Source organism: Athene noctua, chromosome 7 (assembly GCF_965140245.1).
Source record: "Athene noctua chromosome 7, bAthNoc1.hap1.1, whole genome shotgun sequence".
Classification (NCBI taxonomy): Eukaryota; Metazoa; Chordata; class Aves; order Strigiformes; family Strigidae; genus Athene; species Athene noctua.
In genome coordinates this window covers 6,115,366-6,143,307 of record NC_134043.1, presented here as the reverse complement: position 1 = coordinate 6,143,307, position 27,942 = coordinate 6,115,366, and the positions used below count along the sequence as shown (strand labels likewise).

The following is a 27,942-nucleotide window of genomic DNA, read 5'->3' as shown; positions in this document are numbered from 1 at the left end:
CAGTACTCAGCAATAAGTCAAGGACTTTTCAGTTTCTCATGCTGCCCTGACAGTGAGGAGGCTGAGGGTGCACAAGGAGTTGGGAATGGACACAGCCAGGACAGCTGACCCCAACCGGCCACAGGGATAGTCCATACCACATGGCATCATGCTCAGCATATAAACTAGGAGAAAAGTTGGTTGGGGGGTGATGGCCCACTGCTCGGGGTCTGGCTGGGCACCGGTCAGTGGGTGCTGAGCAATTGTATTGTGCACCACTTGATTTTTTTTTTAATATCTTTTCTTTATTATTATTTTTCCTTCCTTTTTTGACCTATTAAACTGTCTTAATTTCAACCCACAGGTTTTACCTTTTTTCGGATTCTCTCCTCAGTTCCACTGGGGGGAAGCAAGTGAGTGGTTGCGTGGTGCTTAGCTGCTGGTTGGGATTAAACCATGACAAGATATTATGGAGAGAAGGTTATAGCGAGAAGCTGAAGGTACTGTGTTATTAAGATTTGGGAAACATGAAAGCAGTTTTCACCAGTTCCACTTTTGCCGTAACAACTGCTGATTTGAGGCTACTTCCATAGAAAATCCTAAATTAAAATGTCTAGTTATATATGGAAATTCTACTGGCTTTGCTCTAGGGAAGAAATCCATTTTCACAAGTGAGCAAAGTTACTTGTAATGCTAAAACACATTTTTCATTAAAAATAAATTACAATCAATAACTAAGCAATCATGAAAAAAATGAAAACTAGGCTCTACATCCCAATGAATCAGAATATAATTTTAAACAGCTTTGATATCAAACTCAGACTTCAGTGAACTAATGGCCAAACACTGACACAGAAATCATAGCCCATCTGCTGATTTGTCAATCTTCTGACATTAGTCCTCACTCTCTTCACAAGACTCAAAAAGTACAATGACTTCCTTCTAACTCATTGTGGGTTATCAGTTTCTCTAGACTTAGTCAAGTCATTCACCTTAGTGAGTGGTTACCACTCTGCAGCTCACCATTTCAGAAAAGAAGTTTCAGAAGGAAAACATACCAGAGATGAAAAAGCAGAATACCTGTTGAGAACTACAAGGGCACTGCCAGGGCATGCAGAGATGCAGTTAGAAAAGCAAAAGCTCAGCTTTTGAAATTGATATTAGCCAGAGATGTCAAAAACTACAAGAAAGGGTTCTTCGGGCATGTAGCATCATGCAGAAACAGAAGAAAAATATTGGCCTGCTTTTAAACAGGAAAGGTGAATTAGTCAGCAACAACATTGAAAAGTCAGAGGTTCTCAACATTTTCTTCACCTTTGTCTTTACCAGCACTGTTGGGCCCCAGGCCTTGGGAACAAAAATCCAGGTCGATGCAAACACAGACCCACCATCAGTGAAGGAAGAGTTGGAACGTGAACTGTTACAGGAGCTTGATTCCTACAAATCGATGGGCCCTGATGTTATCCAACCAAGGTTGTTAAGAGAGCTGACTGACATCATTACAAGGCCACGTTCCATAATTTTTGAGAAGTTGTGAAGACCAGGGGAAATCCCAGAGGACTGGAAGAAGGCCAATGTCACCCTCATGTACCAGAAGGGCTTAAAGAAGGATCCAGAAAATGCTGTGCCCATCAGGCTTGCTTCAGTCCCTGGGAAAATATGAAACGAATCCTCCTGGTGCCTATTAAAGGTCAAATGAAACACGTGATTGGGAAAAGGCAGCACGGATTCACTGAGGACAAATCGTCCTTGACAAACTGGATGTTCTATGACAAAGTAACCTGCTCGGTTGATGTGGGGTGAGCGGTGGACAGTCTGCATGGATTTCTTCAAGGCTTTCAATACAGTTACCCTCAGCCTCCTCCTAGAGAATCTGATGCTTTATGGTCTAGACAAGGGGTCTGTGCGGTGGGTGTGGGGCTGGCAGACAGGCCGCACCTAGAGCATGGGCTTCTCAACTGTCAACCTGTCACAAGTGGGTCCCCCGGGGACTGATACTGGGCCCAATCTGTTTAATCTCTTCATAAGTGACCTGGGTGATGGCATCACGTGTTGCCTGATGAAGCTTGCTGACAATACCAATCTGGATAGGCTGGAGGAGTGGGCTAACAAGAACTTTATGAAGTTCTACAAGGACAATTTAAAGATCTTGCAGCGAAACATAATCTAGAAGTGCAGCAGAGACTGGGATCTACCCAGCTCAGGAGCAGCTCTATGGAAAGGGACCTGGGTGTCCTGGTGGACAAGAAGATCAACAGGATTGAATAGGGCTGTTGCTGCAGCAAAGAAAGCCAACGAGTTGCTGGGCTGCATCAACAAGGGCATCCCCAGCAGAGATAAAGAAGTCATTGTCCCGCTCTACTCAGCCCTTGTCAGGCCCCACCTGGAATCCTGTGTTCAGTTTTGGTCCCACTATACAAAAAAGATGTGGATGGGCTGGAGAGGGCCCAGAGAAGGGCCACAAAGGTGATCAAGGGACTGGGCATCCGTGGGAGGAAAGGCTGAGAGACCTGGGTTTGTTCAGCCTTGAGAGGAGACGGCTTGGGGAGACCTTATCACCGTGTTCCAGTATTTAAAGGGCGGGTACAAAGAAGATGGAGACTCCCTTTGTACAGGGAGTCACATGGAAAAGATGAGGGGTAATGGGCACAGGTTACTCCTGGGGAGATTCTGACTGGACACAAGAGGGAAAATTTCCACAATGAGAACAATCAGCCACTGGGATAATCTCCCCGGGGAAGTGGTGGATTCTACAACAGCGGACACTTAAAATTCAGCTGGAAGGGTGCTGGGTCACCCTGTCCAGGCCGTGCTTTTGCCAAGAAAGGTTGGACCAAATGATCCTTGAGGTCCCTTTCAGCCTGACATTCGACGATTCTATGGATTTAAAATTATACTTCTGAGGATCCACAACCTGTATTTTTCCTATATTACTTTACTATAAAGAAATTTAACCTATTTTGTTAATAAAAGTTAATGAGTCAAATAAAATGTAATTTTGGTACTAGCCTTCTAGGAAGTCTCAGTAAACAAAGTTTTGTGGACCCATCTTTGTTATATTCTCTGAGTTAACAAAATGGTATGAAAACAAGTGCAAGAAACTCCCCTCTACTCTCGTTCTTTTCGAAAAGTAACTTTTAAAAAAAACCTGAACTACCTAACATTTTAATACCATGTTACCTTCAACTTAGATTTGACCATATTACCTTAGACCTGGATTTGGACACTATGACATGCTCAGGTTACTAACAAACTACTGCTTCGCAGTGAGTTAACATTTAATACATGACTACATTTAAAGTATTAATTACTGTGAAATACAATCTCGCAGCAATGTTCTACATGAAGAAAAAAGTATGAACTTTTTTTTTTCTCCAAATAGTTATGTATCTTTTAAACATCTTAAAGGAAATAATTAAAAGGGGCAAATCTGTATAACTGCGAGTTTAGCATCATCAACATTTTTTTTTTTTTACTGTGAGATTATGACCCACAATAACAACTTATCTATCCTAAAGGTTTAGGTTAACTTTTTCAATGAAATGCCTGTATGTGGAGAAGTGATTTCAGTCTTCAGACCTTCTATTTGACCATGAATCAGAATGGCCCATTAAATAATTTTGCTAGTGACTTCTGTCTTGTGCATAGTATACTAGAGCTTACTGATTTACACATCGAAACACATCCATTTTTTTTATTTATATTTTTTTTAAGACTGAAGCACAGGAAGGAAACACACATATAGATCTGGTGTTTTTTATCATTCACTTCAAAGAAGTGATCAGACTCTTTGAGACACTTCTTTAGAGTTTTGTTCAAAATGCTATGCTTGACTATGGTTTTGACAGCTTCCCAAAACTGCAATTTGCTTACTTGCCTGTCTCTTTAGGGAAAGGAAAACAACAAACCCCCCAAATAACCAAGTTTACATATTCTTTTGCCAAGAGACTAAATGAGACTATTGCTGCTTTCATATATAGTTAACAGTATTTAGATAATTTCCATCAGTGGTGTCAGACAAGTCAGATCATAGGAGTTATTCTCCCTTCACGACAGAAGAAACAGAAATCATCACAGCATAAGCTTGCTACTAGTTCTTGAAGTACCTGACTGTGAACACGGAGGTTGAGTAGTTTCCTGTACCACCTATTCTGTTAAGAAGGACAAATCATGACAAATAACAAGTAAATACTCAAAATACACTTCAAAATAATTATCTTCCTCTTCCATTCTTGCTGACATGACACCTGGATAAACATTTAAAAGACTTACTGAACTAGTATTTATTCTTCTTTTCACGGAGGCTTTCTATGATGCACTACAAATTTTGGAAAGAAGTATGGGGAATTAAATGAGACAGCTCGTGCAAATCCTGACACTTCAGGTGTATTAACAAAAAAACCCAGAACAAAAACAAAACTGAAAGAAAACAAAAAAAACCCAACACACAGACTCTGAAGTACAGACATCTTGATGTCAAACCTCTTACAACTACCTGCCAAAAACTATGAACTGGTCACAGATGGCCAGTTATGCCCTACGACCTAAAGAATACAAGTTTCAATTGTTTAGAAACTGCTGGGTGGTCGATACACACCACAACACACTCTCATACCAAAAAAATCCCAATGTGTCCACAGCTATTTTGACTCTAATTCTAAGCAGAGTTTTGGACTGTTTCCCTCTCCATTACTAATATATTCTCTTAGTAGATAACTCACCTGCAATTTCTAGTATTTGGATTAATCTATTTTTATAGGCATTTAAAAATACAGTAGATGATTTTACAGAATCACTTCAGCATAAAGACAACTTGCTTTCAGAAAGTACGGAAGAAACAAAGCTGTTTGAAACCTTTAAATATCAAACTGAAGTTAAATGATATATTTGCTTGATTATGCTAACAAGAGTGTCATTTGATCACTAATTACAATCTTGATGCTGAAAACAGATTATAATATACATTAAAATGGGTGTATTTATACATTTTGTAGGGTAATTAACATTAAGCACAGCAACATATTGGCAAACAGCAATTTTAAATGTCAAAAATTGCTATACTAGTATTGCGGACAGTCCTTTGGAGATTTCAAGCCGTACTCTGAATGCAAATTTTGATGGGCCATTAGTTTTCATTAATGGTGGTTTGAGTATTTATGTAAGACAACTATGTACTGTACTTAGAACTGGGCAAATTGCCTAGATATATTTCATATATTAATGCTAATGTAATGAATGGTGTTACGGCAATTAGAAGACTGATGACTTGGAAAATTAAGGTGTATGTATTTGAAGTTTCCTGATCTAAGCAGCCCCTTTCACTTTGCAGCTACGTCCAGCAAAGTCACAGCTCCCACCATTTGAGTTACTAGAAATGTATTCTGGTGTTATTTTGGAAACTTTAGGATAAACCAAAAATCAAATAACCAATATATCCCTTAACCACATGAGGAAAGTAAATGGCAGCATGAATATATTTTGGTAATACAAACCCATATTTTCTGTCTAAAATGAAATACTGTAATTTTTACTGTCTATTTTGATTCTTTGATAATACATTTGATGGCTGTTTTATATACAGTTTGTGTTCAGAAAACATTGTTCTAATATCTGCAGTCCCATTGAAAACCTATTATATATGCCGGATTTTGTTGTATTGCTGATTGAACTATTTTTTGCACAAATTTCAACAGAAATAGCACTTATACATGGAATCATTCACTACATGAAGTTACTCTATTTTACACTAGTAAACAACAACTAGAAAAAGGCTACTGCTTATTACCATGAAATATTTCCTTTGAGGTTTCTACCACAAGTATTTTAAAAAATCACCAATACACACAAAAAAATTATATTCTCATTTTACAATCTACCTAATCCACATTATATTTGTATTTTGTAGTGAAAGGAGCTGAATTTTCTGATTTTGCATAAATTGTATTTCTGTGAGGACCTGATACAAAACCCAGGCAGATACCTCCACTGAAACTGTTGACAGAAGCGTTCAATATCTTTCCCTTCTCAGCCACAAACTTACAGTAACTAATCAATACTTTTTCAGCCCCACCCAGTTATGATTCAGAGCCATATACCATTCAAGAAAATAGACCAGTTTGGAAATAAATCAGATAATGCTGCAAGTTTCTTCGTAATTCAAATCTTGCCATACAATGACTCTGCTCACCAACTGAGAAATACATATCGTTCTCACCACAAAGGTAAATTTCCAACCAGTTTAACTTTCAGTCAAGGAACCATTTTCATTAAGTAACTTGGAGGGCAGGAAATGATGCTTCATGCAGAACGCGAAATATATCTGTATAATTTGATCCCACTCAGACACTGGCTACCAGGAAAACTGCTAAAATCAGACACTGAATATGATATATGAAACTCAAGCCTTAACACAAGTATAGGAAGCATTTACTTAATGTTGAAAAGAGTATCACTGTATCATAAAAGAAAATCAGAGAGTCTCTCACATGGAATGCCCTGAGTTTCCAAAACAGTGGCTATATTTGTTATCAACTTGTAAATGGTGTCAGTAGTAAGCGCTGAAAATTATGCAGGGCATAGGGTGCTGGGGATTAGATAAGCTTCTACAAGACCAGAAGAAACTTCAGAGGTTTCCGAACAAAATAAAATGAAGAGTTAGCGTAGCAGCAGAAGAAAACTATCACTGACCAAATGCAAGACAATAAACAGTGGGACGTACTAAACAAAGCTTTCACACACATTTTTGAATGGCAAATTAACTACAAATGGCTTATGTTGCATTGTACCGACATTTCACACAGTGAATGTGTATTTGAAGAAGTAGTGGGAAGAGTAGAAAAGCAAATGTGACTTCACCATGGATTTATAACAACATTCAATACAGAATGGCAACCAAAAACATAATTTTTGGTATGCTTAAGGGTATGGAAAAAGTAGTAATTTTGTATATGTTCAAATGCTTTACTTTCAAGTGGAATATAATTTTCTTCCCATCTATATCATGCTCAAAAATAGGTAGCAAGAGCAGGCACCAAAAGACTAGGAATTTTGGAGCTCAACATATGGAAACAGAAAAATGACTGACATTACTGAGTAGAAAACTAATAAATGAAAGAAAAAGAAATACAGAAAGATGTGAATTAAAAACTTGTTTCCATTTCCCTCAAGGATAAACTTCAGAGTCACTCTGACAGCAACTTGTTTGGTAACATTATTTTTTCATGTCTTATCATTACCTTCTATAAGCTCCCACTAAAGGGTATAATAGTAGGGAAACGTTAAACAGGCTGGAAAGGACTAAACAACAGTAAACATCTGAAACAGCAGTGGTAACTCCAAAACAGTTTACAACAGCTAAATTGCAATACTAAATTAGAAGGATTGAAAGCAATGAAGAACAATGAGGAGACTGAGGAGTAGTACTGAAGGGGAGTGGCATCTGTCTATATTAAAATGCAAACCAAAACTTTACTAACTTAGCTAGCATTATTTACTGAGTTCATATCACAGTACATAACCCAGAGTGTCTAACCGCTGCTCATTTCTTTTTCCATTTTGCAATTAACAGAATCAAAGATCTTGATAACACAGAGATGTAAGAACAGCACAGAGATTACAAAAGTAAGAATGAAGCCAGTCTTGAGCCAAGTGTCTGTCCATCATTAATTTTTTTATAGTTCTGAAAAAATATCTTCAGAATGTAAAATATAAGATACAAGAAAATCCACTGGAAACTGTCAGAAGGTCTGGTAGTTTTCTGTGCAAAAGGCTGCCCAGAAAAAGAACAGAAGATGCTAGCTCTTCATGCAGAATATTGGATTATCTTTGGGTGTCTCTGGGAACTTGTGCTTTCTGACAAGGAGACGGGTGCTGGGAAAGATGCTAGTAAGGGAATGCTTCCCAAGGAGTTAAAAAAATTTTCAGAAGCAAGAAAGACTGAGGTGCTAGAGATCACTTGCTGGGGGGAGGGGGGCATAGAAACCAGGGCTGTCTCAGATCACACTACCCTGTCCCCTCAATCCGCTGACACTCTTTCCACTGTTTACTTGATTTAGCTCTGAATTTCCTGAAACAATCCAGTAAAGTTTGTTCTCCCCATAATTTGTTGAAAAATCTGTAATTTATGTATACCACACTCCTCGTTTTAGGTCTGAACACCAATAAAGGTTCTGATGATCAACAATAACTGACCAACGCACGACTTGGTGAGACTACTGTACAAAGGGAGTCTCAAAATACCCAACACTCTCTCCTCTTTCTGCCCCAGAGGAAACATAACCCAACAATACAACATGATTATATACTTGAATAAGGAAACAAAAAAGATAAGGTGTCCAAAACACTGTTTTACCTGGGGTGACACTAAATGTGAAACAAGGAAAAATGCATATGGCAGCAGAAGCCTACAGGATCTGTAGCTCTGAGTGGAACCTAAATGCCACAAAACATTTAAGAGTTTGGACAAAGATATCGTACCTGTTTTCTTTTCACCGATGAATTCAAACAGTTAAAAAACCACATCAGCTTAGTACGTACACAGAGAAGAAACGTTCCAGCTGATGTTGGTTTTTTTATGTTTATTGTGTTTTTAGATAAAAGCAGTCAAGAAAACTTATGAAATGGATCAAATATGATGCAATACACATCATAATTACCGTGATGCACCTGCTAAAACTTCCTATTAGACTTTTAGGCAAACAGATCAACAGGGGTACTAAATTTTCACAAACTATCATGTTAAATCTTCTATTAGAACAAATTATTAATTCTACTTTATTTATATATTACGCTCATTTACCAATTACAGATCTCTACTCTTGCTTTCTATTGGATTGGATTTTCTGCTCTGATCCATTTTACATGCATGAAAGCCTGACTATAAGAAGCTGATGTAAAGACATCAGCACTGCAGGAAAATAGATGGCATTAATGATGCTACAGTATGTTCCACAGTATAAAAAAATAGAGGAGAAATGAATACAGAAACTCTCCATGTTTTTCAATCAGCACATACAGTACTGATTATAAAACTGTATTTGTTTGCAATTTTCTACAACAGATTTATATATAGAATCATACTGCAATGTCATATTGCAGTTTATCACAACTATGGCTCCAAATGAAAGACAAAACTCAAAAGCAAAACAAACACAAACCCCTAAACACGTCGTAACTTTTGTTTACCGATTTTGAGTGGAAAGAATTGTCATCACCCATAAAACCAAAGCATCCCAAACTAGGAGTATTAGATATATATATGTTTAAAACTACACAGCAAAAATTATTGCATCTCCACACCTGCAAAAATTCAAGTACTTTCACACAAACAAGCATGAAACACTCTTCTTTAAACAATAGCTATAAACTCTTTATTCAGTATCCCAGATGGATCATCACTGCTGTAGCTTCTGCGAATCACAAATGAAGACTTGATACCACAGACACCTCGGTGACATCATGAACAAATACTCTTTACAACACCTCATATTAAAGATTTCCAGTAGCTCCCTGATGTAAAGGTCATCTATTCATTCTATTTCTAGTCACAACCAAATCAACAAAAGCCAATTTGTCTATATTAACGTTTATGACTGTTCTGATACAAAACTTGCTTTTGTTTATGAATGCAGATATATAAAAGCATCCCCTCTCCAATAGATTTTGACAGCATTTAGAGTGCAATACTGTCATCTATATGTAGAATAAAGCTATTTCAGCAATTAATATTTTAAAATATGTCTTAATTTATACCACATGCATGAAGTCTTTGGAGTTCATTTAGCATCACTTTCACAAGCACACCATCTATACGTACATTATATAATTAATCAATCAAAAAAAAAAAACTTTATAAAGACTCTGGAAGTTGATGAGTCAACTTTCCCAACAAAGTCTACTTATCAAATGAACTCCTGAGCTTTTTTTTTTTTTTTGAATATCCAAGAAAAATATAAATAATTCTTAATGGAACCAGAACAGAGGTCATCAAAGCACAGAAGAAATATGTAAAGCTCTAAAGTTATCTCTAGAATAATATAAATACTAGTTCGAGGTCAGACTAGAATTTAACACACTGTATCCTAGCTCCAGAAAGGGCCAAGAGCTGACGATGCATATGTGAAACCATCAATTCAAAGCAATATTCTCATAACGTTCAACAGTCTGCAATTTAAAGACTTCTTGAACTTTTTAGGAATTTTTCCTTATGTTACTGGCTTTTTGATTTTTTTTTTTAATATAATTTAGATATTTTTGAACATTCTAAACATTTCTAACGTGTAAAGTATAACAAGCATAGCAACTTTTTTTAATCAGTTTAATACACAGAATATTAACAGACATCTGAAAATCAAAATTATCAATTTACTGAAATCATCATCAATTTAAAACCCCAAGAAGTCTTCATGAAGTTCAAGCCAATCCAACAAACTCGTGCTATTCTGAACTAAGATAGTAGAAAGAAGCGAGCAGCAGAAGAAACAAGTCACAGATAATTCTTAGTAACGGAGCATAACACACCTCCTTTCAACATGCTTTACAAGTAACTACAGTAAATATAAGCCATCAGTCCATTACCTTCATCCTGTGTATACATACAGAAGACAATATTTAGAAACATACACTGTAATAAAGATTGTAAACTGTCTGTTCAAAGAAATAAAAAATATTTTTTTTCACAAACAAACCAGTCTCACTAGTGAATGTACTTTATATGTTATTTACATAAACCCAACAATAGCTTCTCTAAGCTTTTGATATTAGCTACCAATCATTTAAAACCTAAGTTATTAACATGGGACTTACCCATAATGGTTAAAGCTGTGGCTTTTGTTAAGTCTTCTTTCATTGATTCTATTATTTCAAGATTACCACCGTCCAAGTTGCATCTATTTATGGTTCCATTTCCTGAACTGATCCAGTAAAGTTTGTTGTCTCCATAATCTATTGATAAACCTGTAATGAACGGATACAACTTGAAGTGTGGTTTGAACAGACAATATACATTTAGCATTAAGCTATTTTCATAATAAAAATATGTTTAAGAAATACATATATACACACACAATTAGCATTATCAATCCACTCAGAATTAAAAAAGAACCCCAAACAATTGAAAAAACCAAACTTGGCCATTTATAGTGAAAAAACCCATGCTTTTAAAAATATTTCTGACTTTTACTTCTTCCAACATCTACAGAAATCATTCAGTGACTGACCAATGAAAGAGCATTATCTGGCAATGAACAATTACTTGAATGAAATGAGGTCCTAAGCAAGGTCGTTAACTACTAGTAAATGTGAACCAGAAGCCTTCGTTTATATTCTAAAGTTATGAATATATCGAAAGTTTGGAAACAAGCTACTTTTTGTGATTCTGAATTATAAAAAGTCTGTTCTCTCCCTATGTGCACAGCCCTGTGATTAGAATGGTGAAATATCAAACCCTAATACTAATTCTCAATAAATGTAGAGAATTAATTATAGTTTTGCTTCATAATGAACTGGCTTCACAATCCGTTCTCTGGAGTTAGAAGCAAAAGAATTGTAGAAATGAAAATACTTGCAAAATAACCTACTAAATGAATAAAGTATATAGTTTTTTGGAAGTAAGACCAAAGAACTAAGAGATAATGTATTTCAGACTTCTATAATCCTTTAAAAATGTTCAAGCAATTGTAGCAGGAGATTTTCCACAGTGAAATACATTTGGCATGGTGACAATACATGCCATAATAATTCGCTTTGGTACTAGACTTTTCCCAGAACTCATGTTAGGTATTCTGCAGCAAGATGCCAAAAAATAATGTATTTCACTCCATAGGTCAACCTCTAGATATTGTACCGCACTCTTCTTCCATCCTGTAAACTGCTTCTCTGTGGAAAGCAAGATCTCTTTTCAAAATCCTGGTGGGAGAAAGCAGTGCTGTGTGCTCCAGTACTTACAGCTGGCATCATGCCACTACTTCTTTATGCACACTGGACACAGTAGACCAAAATGTGTCCGCTTTCTAAGTTTCTGAATAACAGCTTTCCAAGTTCCTTTCAGTTCCTGATATTTTTTCCCCTCTTTGCAGGTGTATCACACGGAAGGGAACAACACATGCTCAAGAGGATAAGGATACCAAGCAGTGCCTTCAGGAGAGATGGAGACTGAAGCATCTCTCTGCACACACGTGTTTTCATGCTGTATAACAAGTATTGCTCAAAGTGAAAAGAGTGCCACAGACCTTGGAGACAAGCAGCGCTTGCAGTACTTAGGTCTAGAACAGGAAACTTTCCTGGGAATATGCATGAGCCTTGCTACGGGTTACAAAGGCAATACGCAACCATTAAGGCTTCTTTACTCTGAGATGGGTAACATTTGTTATTCTCTGTAACTCCTAACTGCTGCCAGTCTGCTGTTCACTGATTTCACCTAGACAGATCTATTTATGGGGTTGCTGTGAATGCAGTCTACACAGCAATTACAATGTTATCTTGTCAAGTTTTCTACTTCTTCAGATATTAAACTGTTTTTTCTACACACGGGTATTCCAATTACACAGCAGCAACTGACAGAAATAACATTCCTATCTCCTTCTACCAAAGTCTACCACATTTTTCTTCCCAAAGTATTTTCCTGTTGTGTTATTTCGCCTATTACCAACCTTTATGAAAACATATTATTTCTAATGTAGGCAGAACATGTTTATTTAGAGTTTTTCAGGAATTGTCCCATTTTTACTAACAAAAATAGGTGACTTACTAGCCATAAGCATCAAAGATTCTCATGATGCACTCTACCAAAGTCAACTGGACATCTGCATTGTAAAATATTGGTCTTGGAGAACTCTGCTGTGTTTTAAAAAAATATTACCATGATTTACGCCATCACTGTTTTCACATGCATTTTCCAATTTCCGTACTCAAATTTCCAGAAATATGTTACTATTTAAAAAGTATACAACAAAGGTTATTCCAGTAATTCATAAACAGAGGTTCCAATCTTAAAGCCACATATGTAGTGAGATCATAGCTTCCACTACCAGAAAATCAAGTTTGGTGCATCCCTGAATTTCAAGGAAATGACTCTTGATACCATTTTTCATATACTTACTGTTTAAATTCTGCATGTTCCTCTAAATTTATTTTTACCTGCGGAAATGTTCTTTAAAAAGCAGTGGAAGCTTAAAGAAACAGTGTGTTCAAAGAACATTAAAGTTGCGATTCATTCTTACCATCTAAATCAATTAAATGTTGGACACTGATATTACTGCTTAGATGAATTATAAGAACAGTGTTTGGATTTTTTGTTCACATTTCTCAGCACACTGACTTAAGAAAGGTTTTTTAACTGTTTATGGCTGATTACAGATGAGAAAACAGTGTTTAGAATTAGGAAATGGTTAGGTTTTTTTCTCTGCTAAGTGTACATACATAAGAAATAGCTTTCTTTAAACAAATGAAATAAATTTAAGAGTGAAATTTCAAGAGCCAGTTGCAAGAAGATTTTTGGTTCACAACTGCAACAATTGTGTTTGTAGTCTATACTATATGTTCAAAAGAAAAAAACAAATTAGCAAGGGATATTCAAGTAGAGAGTCAGCCAAGAAAATCAAAGAACGGCAGCTAAAACAGCAAATAAGGCTGCACTATAATCATGAGTAAAACAGAAAATCAAAGTTGTTCAGGAGAAAGGATTGAACTCTGTTTTAAAAAAAAAATACACAAGCTCCAAAAACAAACCCTAAAAAGCACCCCCCACCCCCAATTATGGAGTCTTTTGAATACAGCTGAGAGCACAATCCAGTATGTTTTTAAAGGTTCTTTATCCGAGCTATTTCAAAACTTACTAAGAATACAATATAATTTAATAACGTCCATTTCTTTAAAAACAATCCAATGGATGCATGGATTGTAGTTTTAGAGTTTTATAACAAAACACTGCTCAAATGAAAAAAGTGCAAGACACCAACGATCAAATGATCTACCTCACAAAGCATAAAATTATGCACTAATTCTGAATCCTTAAGAATGCAGTTTAATGGAACTCCGGTGACTAGTTCCTTTTTCAACATATTGATGTGTGACAATATTTGAGCCATTTAGCCATTAGCAGAATGGACTAGTAAATCATATCTAGTATGTACTAGTTAAGATAAAAATAAGAGACAATCTATCATCCTAAATTTGTCTGTTTCCAAAACCTCCAAGCGACATACTCTTGGTGTTAATAGCAAATATTTTAATCAAAATCCTCTCCTCCTTTTGACAGAACTCAAATTGAGAAATAAAAAAGAAACAAAACTATCCATTGGCATACTTCAGCTCACAGATTAGAAAACATTCCCTCATTCTTCAAATTCTGAAATTGTCTTCAGAAAACATAAAACCCCATCAATTATCAGGATAGCAAACTCTAATAAGCCAATATATTTGTCTTTTTCACTAATACACCTGTTAACTCACTTATTAGATCATTCACCTTGCTCCTCAAACACTTGAAATTAGCACTGCATGAACTAGAGTTTCACTTAAGGAGAGAGATAGTTTCTCAGAAATGAAATAGCAAATTAATGTTTTAAGACTGCTGCTCTCTGGCTCTTCAGCAATGTTTTCATGTTCTTAGCATGGGAAAGCCTTATGCTAATGATAAGAATAATTTAAACCATTAAAACAGGCATTTTGCATAAATCTGAATTTAGAGTTTGATACTAGAAATTTAATACTTGTTTTATCTATAGCGTATCTGATCATTTTTCCTCAGACATGCAAAAGAATCTGTTTTCATGTCCATCCTGACAATAAAACCGAGTCAAGACATCTACCAGTGAAAAAGTTTTTCAGCAATAGACAGGTACAAGTTTATTTCTCCTTTACATACATACATATATATATCTACACATATATATGTAGAGACATACATATATATCTCTACACTCTTTACATACTACATATTCTACACTTTATGATTTAGCATGCTTTCAGACTGCCATGAAGAAGGGAAAAACAACTAAATCTCTGTAGTCTCCTTATTATGTGATAGGTCTCATTACTATGCAGTAAGAAGCTTCAATCTGGAATATAACCTATTTCAAGTAATTCTTATCAGATCTTGAAGGTGATAAAAATTAATCCAACACTACAGAAAGAAGAAAAATTGTCTCAATTGCAGCTCTGCAGTGAAGTAAAAAAAAATAAAATGTCACAATTGTCATTTGAATGACGCTTACAGAAATGTTTAACTTCATGAATAGTCCATCTGATACCAACGGGACTATGCATGTCCATGAAAATAAGCAGTCACAAAACCCACATGGATTTGCACATGCAGCCTTTGATAGTACTGATATACTTATAGGGAAAAAAAAAAAAAAAAAGAGTACTTACCGTTCTATCATGTATTTGGTTCAGTGGCTTTACTGCTACTCAGAACAAAATCAATGACAGAAACCATAAGGACTGCAATTTAGGACCTTGTGACCTATGATCACAGGATATTCAGTGCAAAATATTGCACACAGCCTTACTTCTTAATATTGTTGTAATATTATCAAATGTGTTTATGCTTCACCTTAGAATTAGTGGATTTACCATGCTTTTTTCTTCAGATAAATAGATAACTGTCTCTTCAAGTGGACAGATAGAAAAATCAAATCCACAATAAAAGTCAACAAATAAGGTATACAAAATTCTTCGAACTTAGGGTCAAAAATGCATGTTGTGTTGCTCTTAGGAAAAATTTATTATTTAAGTCATGTTTGCTTCTGCTTGCCTAACACATTCAGTTACAAAACAGTAAAATGGTTTAAAACATAATTACTTTAGTGATGCGCCATTAATAAGGCAACAACAATTGATGGTAACCACTTTAAATCTAAAAAATAAAATTATAAAAAGAGACCTGAACCAAAAAATAAATAGTGCATACAGAAAGAGCTCCAAATTACCTTTTGGTCATGCAGCTGGGATTCTGGTGAGAAAGGTTCTACATTTCCAGTCAAAGTATCCTCTCACATATATCCATAACATATTAAACCCCCGCTCCCTACATTTTTTTTACCCATGATCTAAAGATTGAGAAATACAGATGGGTTCTCCTTTACCTTCAGTAATCCTAGACATTAATAATGCTATACTTAACCCACTGCGGTAGATTTCAATCAGAATGGGCCAAAAAGACTGTGAAACACAGAAGTACATCAGTGTTTTTCGTGTCCTTATGCCTGTTCTTATACCTGTTACATAATATATGAAAAATACTTGGTAAACTTCAACATACAAATATTTGGTATACTCCATATACAGTATATGAAAACTCATGGTATACTTAAATAGCTTTTCAAGATAATGTCCATAATGAGGCACTATCAAATAAAAAAGAAACAGGAAAAATGTATTTACCAACAGGATCTTTTTGATTCTGAAAGAGTATTTTGCTGTTGCTGCCATCCATGTTTGCCATGTTAATTGTATTACCATCCGTCCAGTAGAGCTTACTGAAGAAGATGATGAACATATTTAAAATGTTGCTCTGTGTACACAGTATTTTTCATCCATCAGTAGTGAAAACATTTGTAAATTTAGAAGCAGGCAAAACGTACAACTAATGATTACATGATCTAATCAACAACAAGCTTCAATAGGAAAGTAGTATTCAGTTAAATTCTCAGCAAAATCTTTCAAATGCATGTATTTAATTGTTTTAAAAAACTTAAAAGAATGGGAAAACTAAAAATCTGAATGAAGAAGAAATCTTTTGATGAGCTTTACTGTAGTTTATTTATTAAAACAACAGAAGTCTTACCCTTTTACTGGGTGAACTGCAAGACACTGGGGTTTATCAATTCCATGGATGATTGAGGTTTTCAAGGAACCATCTAAATGTGCAACATTAATTTGTGTTTCATCAAATTCTGAGCTAATCCAATATAAATTTCGTGATATCCAATCCACTGCAAGACCTCTGATACTCTGAATATCTGTAAAAAGTGAAAGCAGTTGTTATTTTGATTGTACTTCTGCATTATTCTGTCTTGAAAAAAAAAGTACAATGTCTTCTGCAGTTTGTTAACAATATTGTGCAATAGTCTGTTCAGATGTATTTATAAACTAGTTGCCAAGAATTAACAATCATTATTTTTCTTCTTGGGCCTAATACACCTGCAGTAAGAACATTAAAATTTGCACTGAAGATTTGGGGAAATCCTCCATAAATATTTCTTTTAAAACCAGCATAAAAGCTATCATCCAAAAATAATAATCAGACAGATGCTGATTTTTTTGCAGTGCATTTTTCTACTTAAAAAAAACATCTATTACTCAGTCCAGTATTAAAAAGTGTGATCGGTCATGAATTTTTTTAAGGGATGATGATCTAAAATGAGTTAGTCTCCACTAGGATTTAAACAAACGTATTTAATAAACATCAATATTACTCACGACAGGAAGGTTCATACTTCTTCAGTTGTGAGTTATACCTTACACATAGAACATTGAGTGACTTTCTAAAACAAAACTGTGCTGAAATTTAAAAGCCTACTTCCTTCTTTAGCACCAGGAAGGGTCAGTACAGAATACGTGAATTAAAACCACTGTTCTATAGCATAGTTCTATAGCAAGTAAGTAGGTAAATAGCTACATCACTGGAGAAGTTTTTTCGTTTTATTTCTGAAGACTTAGAAGACTCCAACTTACTACCCTGCTTCCCTGAAAATGGCTAAACATCTGTCAGCTGATGAGAAGTAATGAATGAATTCTGTATTTTGCTTTGCTTGGGCATGCAGCTTTTCCTTTTCTTATTAAACTGCCTTTATCTCAACCCACAAGCTTCCTCCTGATTCTCTTCCCCATCCCAGTGTGGGCAGTAAGCAAGCAGCTGTGTGGGGCTTAGCTGCCTTCTAGGGTTAACCTGCACCACCAGTACTGCCTGAGGTAGCAAAATATGAGTAAGATATGAGGAATTTGATAGGGTCACAAGTGTCCTTGTATGTATTAGTCTTCTTTAGCAAGATATTGATTTAAAAAAATGTTAATGTCTGTTGCTATCTGCCTTAAATGCTGGGTATAAAATCACTGCTCAGGATCTAGATACCAACATGCTGCTCTGCCTTGGCATAGCAATGGTTCATACTGGCCAGCATCTTTGTAGACAAGGAAACAGGCCAAGGGTGATTTAATGATTTCATTATAGTTCATATTTTGTACACTATCTGTCAACTTAACGTGGTTACTTCCACTGATAGAATTACTGTCTTTGACAAACTAACATGGATGCGGCTGTGGACTGGCTTGCATATACATAAGATCAATGGTGAATGGACTTTGGGAAATTTGCCAACTTTAGAGAATGCAACAAAAGATGCTGAATACATAGCCTTGACCCATTTTGAATTGATCCCCTGCCTCTTTGGGTTTTTTGGTTGGAGAAACAAGAAAACAAGCATTTCATACTCTTAAAAAGATTAAAGTATGACTTTGGTACTTTGTGACATTGGCATAAGACTTCATCCACTGAGAATCCCACTAGTACGTGCTTACAAAGCTTCTTATGTTCTTATATGTAGTATAAAAATATAGATAACTAAGCAAATGAGATAATTGACACATAACAAGTAGTCTTTATAACATTTTGATGTGCCAGGACAACATAATTTTGCAAATTTATATATATTAAGTTACATCTGGAACAAAAAAGACCCAAAACAATTCCACCACAGAAGCTACCATAATAAAAAGAATATGAAAGACAGCTGATGAACAGAAGCACTCACACATAGTACATTTCTTTAAGTTTCATTGTTTGTTGACAAGTTTTGTGATTTTTCACTATATATTTTCTATAGTAAGCTATGTTTTTATCTCACTACCATTTAAAAAAAACAACAACTCTTCCTCTTTTGGGCACCTCAATTCACGATGTAAAGAAGAGCTCTAAAAGGCACTTTAAACTTTGTTCCTGTTACAATTGTTAATAAAGTTGTCTGAGATAGCAGGGGTAAAATAACGACACCCACACTAAATAAATAAATTAATCTACATCACCAACTGGGGATATTTGTCCAATGATTTCACACAATATACTAATACAGAATAAATATTTTCTAAAATGACACTGGGGCAGAGCTTCAATTAATTTTCTGATGTCCCCAAATAAGCAACTAAAGAAGAATCTTCTTTTTTGTTTTAAAAATCAGAAAAGGTTTGATCTCAGAGAAGTGAGTTATGTCTTTTCTCCTCTTCCCCTTCAAACATGCATTTTACAATTGGGGAACCAGAGTTTGCACAATTTGCCTCCAGATAGTCCCCCTCAGACATTTTTCCTCTTTTCCAGCAGGTAGGTATATTACAAAATAAAAGAACATCATGTGCTGCTGGGAGAGGAACTGACAGTGGTTGGAAACAAACAACTACCCCTAGTAAGGACAACAAATAGTATCATTTTAGTACCAGAACTACTGACATAAGGTTGAAGCAATCAAGTTTAGACTTTACAATTCATTGTTTCTGTATTCAAAGTACAGAGCAAAAGTGTCAGAACAATGAAGGTGTTAAACTGCCGAAAAACCTGCCAACCATGATTCTCCATTTGCAGTATTTTAGGTCTTCTTTTACTGCTCTAAGCAATCTATGTGTAATGAAAAACTTCAGTAAAAACGAAAAATTGTAGTATTGTAAGTAACTGAAGCAGCCAACAACAGAACAAATGTATACAGGATTCAAAGACACAGAATGAAAAGACTCCACTTCATGGCATTCAAGTACTGCAAACAGCCTGATGGCCATCAGACTGAATATGGTCCATGCTACAAGAAGAGAACAGGTAAAATGCATAATATCAAATATCATCAAAATTGCAGAGCTACCATATCATGTGTTTCACCAATGATGCCAAGGCAAAAGATCTACATGGACTGGAAGGAAAAAAATTACTCTCATGAAGCTAATTTCTTCACTAGGTCAGCACAGATAGCCAAAGAACATAGGGAATTCTTCAATGCAAAGCTACGTCAGGATACTGCTATTTTTCTGCTTTTCATCTTTCTTTACTATTTCTACCTTCCCCAGAAGACATTATTTCTGTTGTTTACTACATATTTCAATCTTATATAAAAGTAATGTTAAAGAAATTGGGATGCAATTGGAACTAAAAATAAATTATGAATCAAACAAATGAACTAGAATCCTAAACATAACTCTGCTTTCTTATTGTTTAGATCAATTATCCAATACCAGTGAAAGAAATTGCACACTGATATTTTAGCATTTACCTTTAATGAATTATTTTTACTTCAATGTTATTCTATTTACCTCTTGAAATAATGGTTTCTAAGCCAGTCCCATTAATGAAGGCACGCTTGATGGTCTGCGTTTTCACATCAGTCCAGTATAAGCGTTCCTCAACAGCATCAAAGTCTATGACTGTCACATCATCAATGTCAGGAACAGTGAATGCTGTGATGAAGTTGAAGTATGGGTTTTCTATGTCCACCCCTCTTATTTCTGAACGCCTTGCATAAAGAAGAAATTTCTTCCTTTCTGTTTGAAAAAAGGAAAACATCACTCTTCATCCTCTTCACAACACTGCTAACAGAAGTCCAAGTCATTCATTTGAGATCGCTTTACAAATGTGTAAATAAGGTTTATATGAGTGATTTAACACCTCTGGAAAACCTGCAGCCTAGTGACACTTGAGAAATAGAGCAAGTTACAGAGCATAAAAATCGCAGGAAAAGTATATTAATTCTAGATGTGGGACATCATGTTACTACATAACTAAATCAATATGGTCATGTGAACGTCTAACGAAACGTGTTAAAATGATATTTTAAAAATTTTACCCCACTCGTGCTGGTAAAAAACCCGATGTTTCATTTGCACATTGTAACAGACATTAACAATTGGTATCTCAGTGGAACAGACTATCACTGTAACAGGGAAGTTTTGCAAACAACAAAACTCAGGAGGAATTCCGCAATGTATATGTAAGCAGTGAAAGGCAACTATGTAGAAGAACTAGAAAAAATTGATTGCCTTAATTTAGGGAAAACAGAATTTTATTTTTTTCATCTCAAAAGTCTAAATTAAAGGAGCAAATGTCTATGAACAAACAGTAAAGGTAACTTCTATCCCCACAGTATCCTTGATACAAGAGAATATTTTATTCCCTAAACATTATTAATCAACACTGAAAAGAGTAATGTAGTACAAGGTTTTACAGATAACACACACAATTATTTGACATTTTGAGGGCTTTTATAGCTGAAGTGTTTATTGTAATTTTTTTATAAAACTCCCCTGCAAGGTTGCATGTCTAATATTTACTCTTCATTTCATTTTCCTAATCCTTGAAAATGAAAGTAAGACAACTTTGGAAGAACAGGTAGAGATTTAAGCTGTTAAATACCTTATTGTTATTCAGCTTACCTGACTAATCATTTTCTGATGACGCACTTTACAGTATAAATCTTTCTGTTTTGCAGAGATAAGTTTTACTAACAGGTCATACACATAAGCAACAGAAAAAAAATGGCTGTGGTAATAAATATCAAAGCTCCACGCACCTCACATATTAGAATAAGTTGTCAATTCTCAAGAAGTCGATGTCCCTTTAAAATATATAATTAAAGTGCACTGCAGAGATTGTTTTTAAGATTATGTATTTCAATTTGTCCAGGTCAAAGTTCTAAACATAATACAACTGTCAGGCTTTGGGAGTAAAACTTACCGTAACATGTTCTCTTGTCTAAAGACAGTTTCATCAGATGTGGACAGGCACATGCAGCACTTCTGTTGTGATTGATCAGACACATGTGAGAACATGGACCTCTGCCCTCATTAGCGGCACACGGATTGGAAGCTAAAATTGAATTATGAAATACAGAAAATATAATAATTCCTTTTGGAAATAAGGTTTGTCAAACTACCATAAGGTACACTGGTAAGAAACTGGTAAAAATTATGTTTGAAGACAAATCTAGCCTCATTAATTAACTGACCTTGAACTCTAATCACTCTTTCTAGGCTAATATTCAACTGTTGTCCAAGCATATATTTTGCTTTTTTTTTTTTTTTTTTTGTTAGTATAGCCACAAAATTTATCACTGTAACTTCACGAAGCCACTGAATAAAATTTTCCCAGTGAGATATTAATTTTGCAGTTTATTTATAACATTTAAATGTAAAGAACTGTACGCTCCTAACCAGGACACATGGGATAAAAACACATTTACATGATGAAGAGCTGAACAACAAATTTAATTTTGTGAAGAGGTAAAACTTAGATTATGCAATGAACTTTGGCAAATTCAATATTCCCTCTTTATCGATCTACTTACCAGAATATTAGTTGGAAATCTAACATGCAAAGATAATTTGAAATAATATGCCAAAGTATTTCTACTTTTCTCAAAGAAAAACCTCTTCTAAGCGTAGCTTTCTTCAAGTAGCTTTCTACAGTTCACTGATCGAACAAGATGTGCTAAAATTGGTTTACAGAGCAGAAAGCAAGCTGACCAGAGAAGACTTCTTACAAAACCTATAAACTGTTCTTATTATCTTGATTCTTTATTATACACGTGCAGTTCCGGAGCCTTCCTGAAGAGACATTCCAAGCATAAACAGAATGTAATGTTGATTTTTCCATTTACTAAAAATTCTTAGAAAATTAACAGGGATGAAAAGGGAAGTGGGAATGACTGACTCATAAAGACAAACTTATAATTAACAAAATCAATTAGTTTAGAATATATTCCTCCAACGCTCTAGCCTGCAATATAACTAATTAGATAACTAGAGAAATCTGATGCATGAATTTATTTGCAAGATAAATTTAGCTCAAACTTAAGCACTGAAATTTGAAGACAAACTCAAGGTTTGCTTCACTGAACCACTTCTGCAATGCCCACCAGCTCCTGAATCATTTAGGTACGTACCTGTCTAACCAGTACTACAGGAAAACGAAACTTTCAGAATCTATGATAAACAGGTTAACAAAATTCTATCTAGCACCTTACATCATTCTATCAAAAAATCACAGGCTTCTACAGTTTTCTGTCAAGTCATCCCATTTGCTCCTTTCAAACAGCGGTGGCACTGGAGGCTACTTGGTAGTCTCCCAGCCTTGAAGCTTCTCGTGCTATTCCAAGCTTCTCGTGGTATTCCAAGGTTTATTAAAAAGAAACATCCCATATCCTGTCAGCTCTTCTAAACCTCTGACAAAAAAAAAAAAATCAGCTGGGCCGATAAAAAATATTTATTCTTGGTAAATGACTTAATATCATCTTTGACTGCTAATGGACTGCATATATCTTATTATCCTTATGTGATGACTATATCTGATTCTGCCCTTCCTAAAAATTACAACAGAGAAATGTTTATCATCATCACTATTCTTGTGTCTGTAGTAACAATAGGAAAAAAATGGGGTGTCTCTTTGAATAAATTCTCAACTTAATGTGGAAGATAAAAAACGTGAAACTGAGAAAGAGACATAAGTTAAGAAGGTTCCAGGAGCCCTTCGGGACAAGAATCAATTATTAATGGACAATTTATATTAGTAAATAATTAGTAAATTATTATAAAATATAAATCATCTATCTCTATGAACGACACATCAAAGATGAAACATAGTTTAGGGTTTTGATAATATTGTGAAGGACATAGGTTGTAAAGTATATAGGAAGGGTAGTTTGTAAGGGATATCAGGAGATCATCTCGTGATTCAACCTCCTGATTTTTTTGGTATTCTCAACACTGCTGCTGCGAGATTTAAAATTTAGTCATATGTTTCGTAAAACAGCATTTCCTTTAATTTATTTGCCAATATAAAGCAGTAATTTCAGTGGAACCTTAACCTTTTTGTATGTATACAACTGTCTGTGGCAAGGATCTACTTAGGCCCCAAGAATAATAATCCCCATCTTGTCTTTCTGTGCAAGTAGTACATTATGTTCTTCTCTACCAAAGTTGCTATTTATGTAATTCAAAGAGAAGAACATACAGAAGAAAAAATAAAGGGCATGCTGGTTAATGATCATGTTAAAGAAAGAGTTGTGGTTAGTGTGCTACGAGCATCAACAAAGAGAAGACAGTACAATGTGTGTATTATCTGTTCACATCACAATTCCCTTCATATATCATGGAATACAAAATTGGGGGGGAAAAAAAAAATTTATAAAGCGGAGGCATTTGTTTCCACATGCATGTCCAAATGGAGGAGTAAACTACCATAATCTAAAAATTACTTATACCAGCATGTATGCATATAATCCCTTCATATTCATGCTGCTTTCACTGAATAAAAGCTAAGCCAATTCGTTATTTTCTAATAAAAACTAATTCCCTTGAAGACAAACATTTGACGCAAAAATTTGGCTCTTACTTCCTTGTGCTAGTCCTAACACTTCCTTCTATTTCTATTGTAAGCAACCACAAAACCATTCCTCATTCCCCTTCTCCACGCCGTTTCTGATTTCACAGACTGCCATCATACTGAAACCTGTCTATATGCTGTATTTCAGGAAGCATCAGTTTACCTATTCTCATATAAAAACCCTTCCCACACTCTTGATCAGGCTGTCAAGCTTTCTTGGTATGTTTTATACAATCTGTTTACAGTATTCAAGATAGGGGAGCGATATATGGATTTATACAACATCACAGCTCACTATCTGTGGTTCTTTATTTCTTTCCTAATAATTTCCACCAATCTGTTTTCCTTTTGATCACAGCAACTCACAGAACTGGCATTTTCACCAACTGTCCAGCCTTTTGCATTATTTAATTGATTTCCACTGCTGCTTGTCAATCTATTCTCTTACAGTACTGAGCACAGATATACATATGCCACTCGTTGTCATCATATTTCATCTTGACTGCTCTCTAAAATATTATTTAAACAAAATGTTTATTTTTCTTGACCCTCTAAAAAATCCTCTCAGTCATTCTACCATCAGTTGACAAATGAACAGTTAGTTACCCTGACAGCCTCTGAATACGCATTCACTATGGAGCAACTTATCCTCCATATTAACTTCATATTGAACATGTCGCTTATTGCCATCAGATTTTAGCTAGGCAAAATTTTAATCTCATACTTTAATGGTGTGTGACACGACTAAATTATGCCTACACCGTCAAATACACGCACTACAGTTACATCAAAAGGATACTTTTACATTTCTGACAATCTATTCCCACTCATTTAAAACCAGTTATAGATGTAATCCTCTGTTCAGTGTTAATACTTCTGGTAGTACTGCTTTTCATAGGGCCAAAGATCCTTGTGCTGTACTCAGTCAGGTTGAAAATCCTATACTACCTGATTATATCTGATTATTTTAGTGTTATTCTTTGGAATTTGCAAGTTAGGACTGATTAGAGAGTGCATAAGTTCCAAAATACTATTTATTTCCTATATTCACTATTTCTACTTAATTTTTTTCATCATTCACTTGAAAAATTAGTCCATATACCATCTAATAAAAATGTACATATTCACCATGAAAGAAAATAAACAGGAATATCAAAGTTAGCACAATTCTGTATGCTACTCTATTGTATACAGTGTGACAACTTCATAGTAGAGAATCTCTCTGCTTCCCACCCCTCTCAGTATACAGTGAGATGAAAAGGTACTGCAAAAAGCAGAAAAAAGTAAATATAGGGGTCCGAATAATACATAAATGATAATTTACATTATAATGTAAATTTACATAATAATTTGAATTATGAATATATAATGATTATATTATATTATATAATAATTATATATGTAGATTATATAAATGTAAATAAGTATAGGGGTCTTGGAATTACTAACATTAAAAAAACCATACCATCATAGTCAACAGATAAGAAACATAGATGCAAAAGAATAACAAATGTTGTAATGGTAGGGTATTACCATGTGGAAAAACCAAAGGCAATAGTACTTTTAGGAGTGTATGCTATGCTTTGTAGAACTTTCCAAAAAGCAGAAATTTACTATTGAAATAGGTTAAAAAAAAAGAAAGGTGTTAACAAAGGATTAAATTAAATGCAAGTGTGAAAAGCTGTGCAAGAGTTACATCATAGACTGACTGAAAAATAAAACATCTGATAAAGTTCAGTACATGTATACTAACATACAAGGAAAAAACACAACCTCAAGTTACATACGCAAGGATGAGCACTGAAATATTAATAGAGTCCATGCCTGGTTTTCTGAAGCAATATTTATACCTATGAAATGGCTCTCCAATACCCCTCTTATTACAAGAGCTAGCACACACTGAACAGAATTACCAAGTATAAGGGTCAAAAAAAAGCAAGACGAGGTCTTCTCTCACACAGTCTATAGTTACAAACCAGAGCCATCTGCCCAAATAGTTGTAGACATCAAGAATTTGTGTAAGTTCAAAAGTCTACTAGAAGAGTTCATCCAGAGAGAGTCAGTCAAAGGCTTTAAAGCCTTTGAAGCACAAAGATACCATTTTAGGTTCAAAAATCAGAGCTACAGGTTACTGGAAGCTGACAGTCTATACAGGAGGATCATGGCTGTTATCTTCCCCAGGTCCATGCTTTCCTGTAGGCACTGATCAGCCACTGTCAAAGGCAGGATGCTGAGTCAAAACAAAGGTAGGAAAGACTGCTTTTATAATTCCGAAAACAAAAATGGAACTTTTACATGGCAAAAAGGAATTCAATTTAAAGTTCAGAAAGACTGTACATATATTTTGTGTGATTTATAATACATATACCAATCTTGCCGCTGGTTTTGAAGTAAAAAGAATGTACACAACAAGGTTGTGATAAAATCTCAAAGTATTAAGAGTTTTTAAATCCTCCCAAAATAAAATATCCCAAACTTTGCTCATGTGCATCTTAAGCTACGTTTCTGTAAAATGTTATTTATTTTAAAAGGCTGGAAGCTCAGGGCTCAGCAGAATATTGTAACAAAACAGTGCTAGGAAATTAAATGTTTTTCATGTTTTAATTACAGAAGAGACCAGTAGTACCAATATACTTTATATTCAGCAGTTATACTACTTGTTATACTACTTCAGATTCAGTTGTTATACTACTTGTCCTGAAAATAAAAATTCAATCTGCAAAAGAAAAATAATGCCATGGTCATGCTTTTTTTAAAAAAAACCCTCAAAGTAATACCCTTGAGAAATGCAAAAAAACCCCTGGGGAACGTGTGAGGAATTCACAGCTTTCTATCTGTTTTCAAGCTGTGATCTTTCCAATGTACTATATCATCACTATCCTCAGTAGTACACCTCATGGTACAACTTCTTGTGCCTAAAATAAACTGCCTTGTTCTTTGCAGCACGTGGATTTTTAAAATATAATGGTAGTTGAGAAAATATTCTTCCTAGAAAGCCTGTGTTTGCTGCGTTAATAGTATTCCCGACACACAGCTTTGACTCTGAAGATGAGTAGGTTTCAAACTCACATTCCTGAGGTGTGACATCATTCTACATTATGTCATGAAGCCTTCCACAATTCCCTGTGGTTTACTGACATAGGAACATAAACATCCATACCAATATCTCACTATAACTACAATACCATAAATTAACATCTGTCCTAGATTAACTGAAATAATGTTGCTTTAGGCTACAGGAATTTGTTTAGCTCTGCTCTACTTTATTTCAATCAAAATAAGTTGCACGATTTAATATAATAATGTTATTTACGATATAATATAATAACCTTTCACCTACATAGGTGACCGAGAGGTATACCTATGGAGCAGAGCCTACAAAGTATTTGTTTATATTTAAAATTTATACTGATATTTTGCAATGCAAATATACTGTTAGTTTTATTTTGGGATTATAAACTGCATACTATCTTGTTGACACGCTGGAGGGAAGGGATGAGCCATCCGGAGGGACCTGGACAGGCTGGAGAGGTGGCACCGTGCAAACCTCATGGAGTTCAACAAGGCCAAGGGCAAGGTCCTGCCCATGGGTCGGGGCAATGCCCAGCACA

At 35.1% G+C, this 27,942-nt stretch overlaps 1 protein-coding gene across 1 annotated transcript in view; it reads right to left on the bottom strand.

Annotated features, from left to right (window-relative positions):
- LRP1B (LDL receptor related protein 1B) overlaps positions 1 to 27,942 on the bottom strand; it is a 370,405-nt gene that overhangs the window by 200,020 nt on the left and 142,443 nt on the right. The window contains exons 25-29 of the mRNA XM_074910092.1: positions 21,686 to 21,817; positions 20,269 to 20,496; positions 16,766 to 16,940; positions 16,363 to 16,457; positions 10,783 to 10,932 (exon numbers count right to left, since the gene is read on the bottom strand). Of these exons, the coding sequence (XP_074766193.1) occupies positions 10,783 to 10,932; positions 16,363 to 16,457; positions 16,766 to 16,940; positions 20,269 to 20,496; positions 21,686 to 21,817 (780 nt within the window). The remainder of the gene's footprint in view (positions 1 to 10,782; positions 10,933 to 16,362; positions 16,458 to 16,765; positions 16,941 to 20,268; positions 20,497 to 21,685; positions 21,818 to 27,942) is intronic.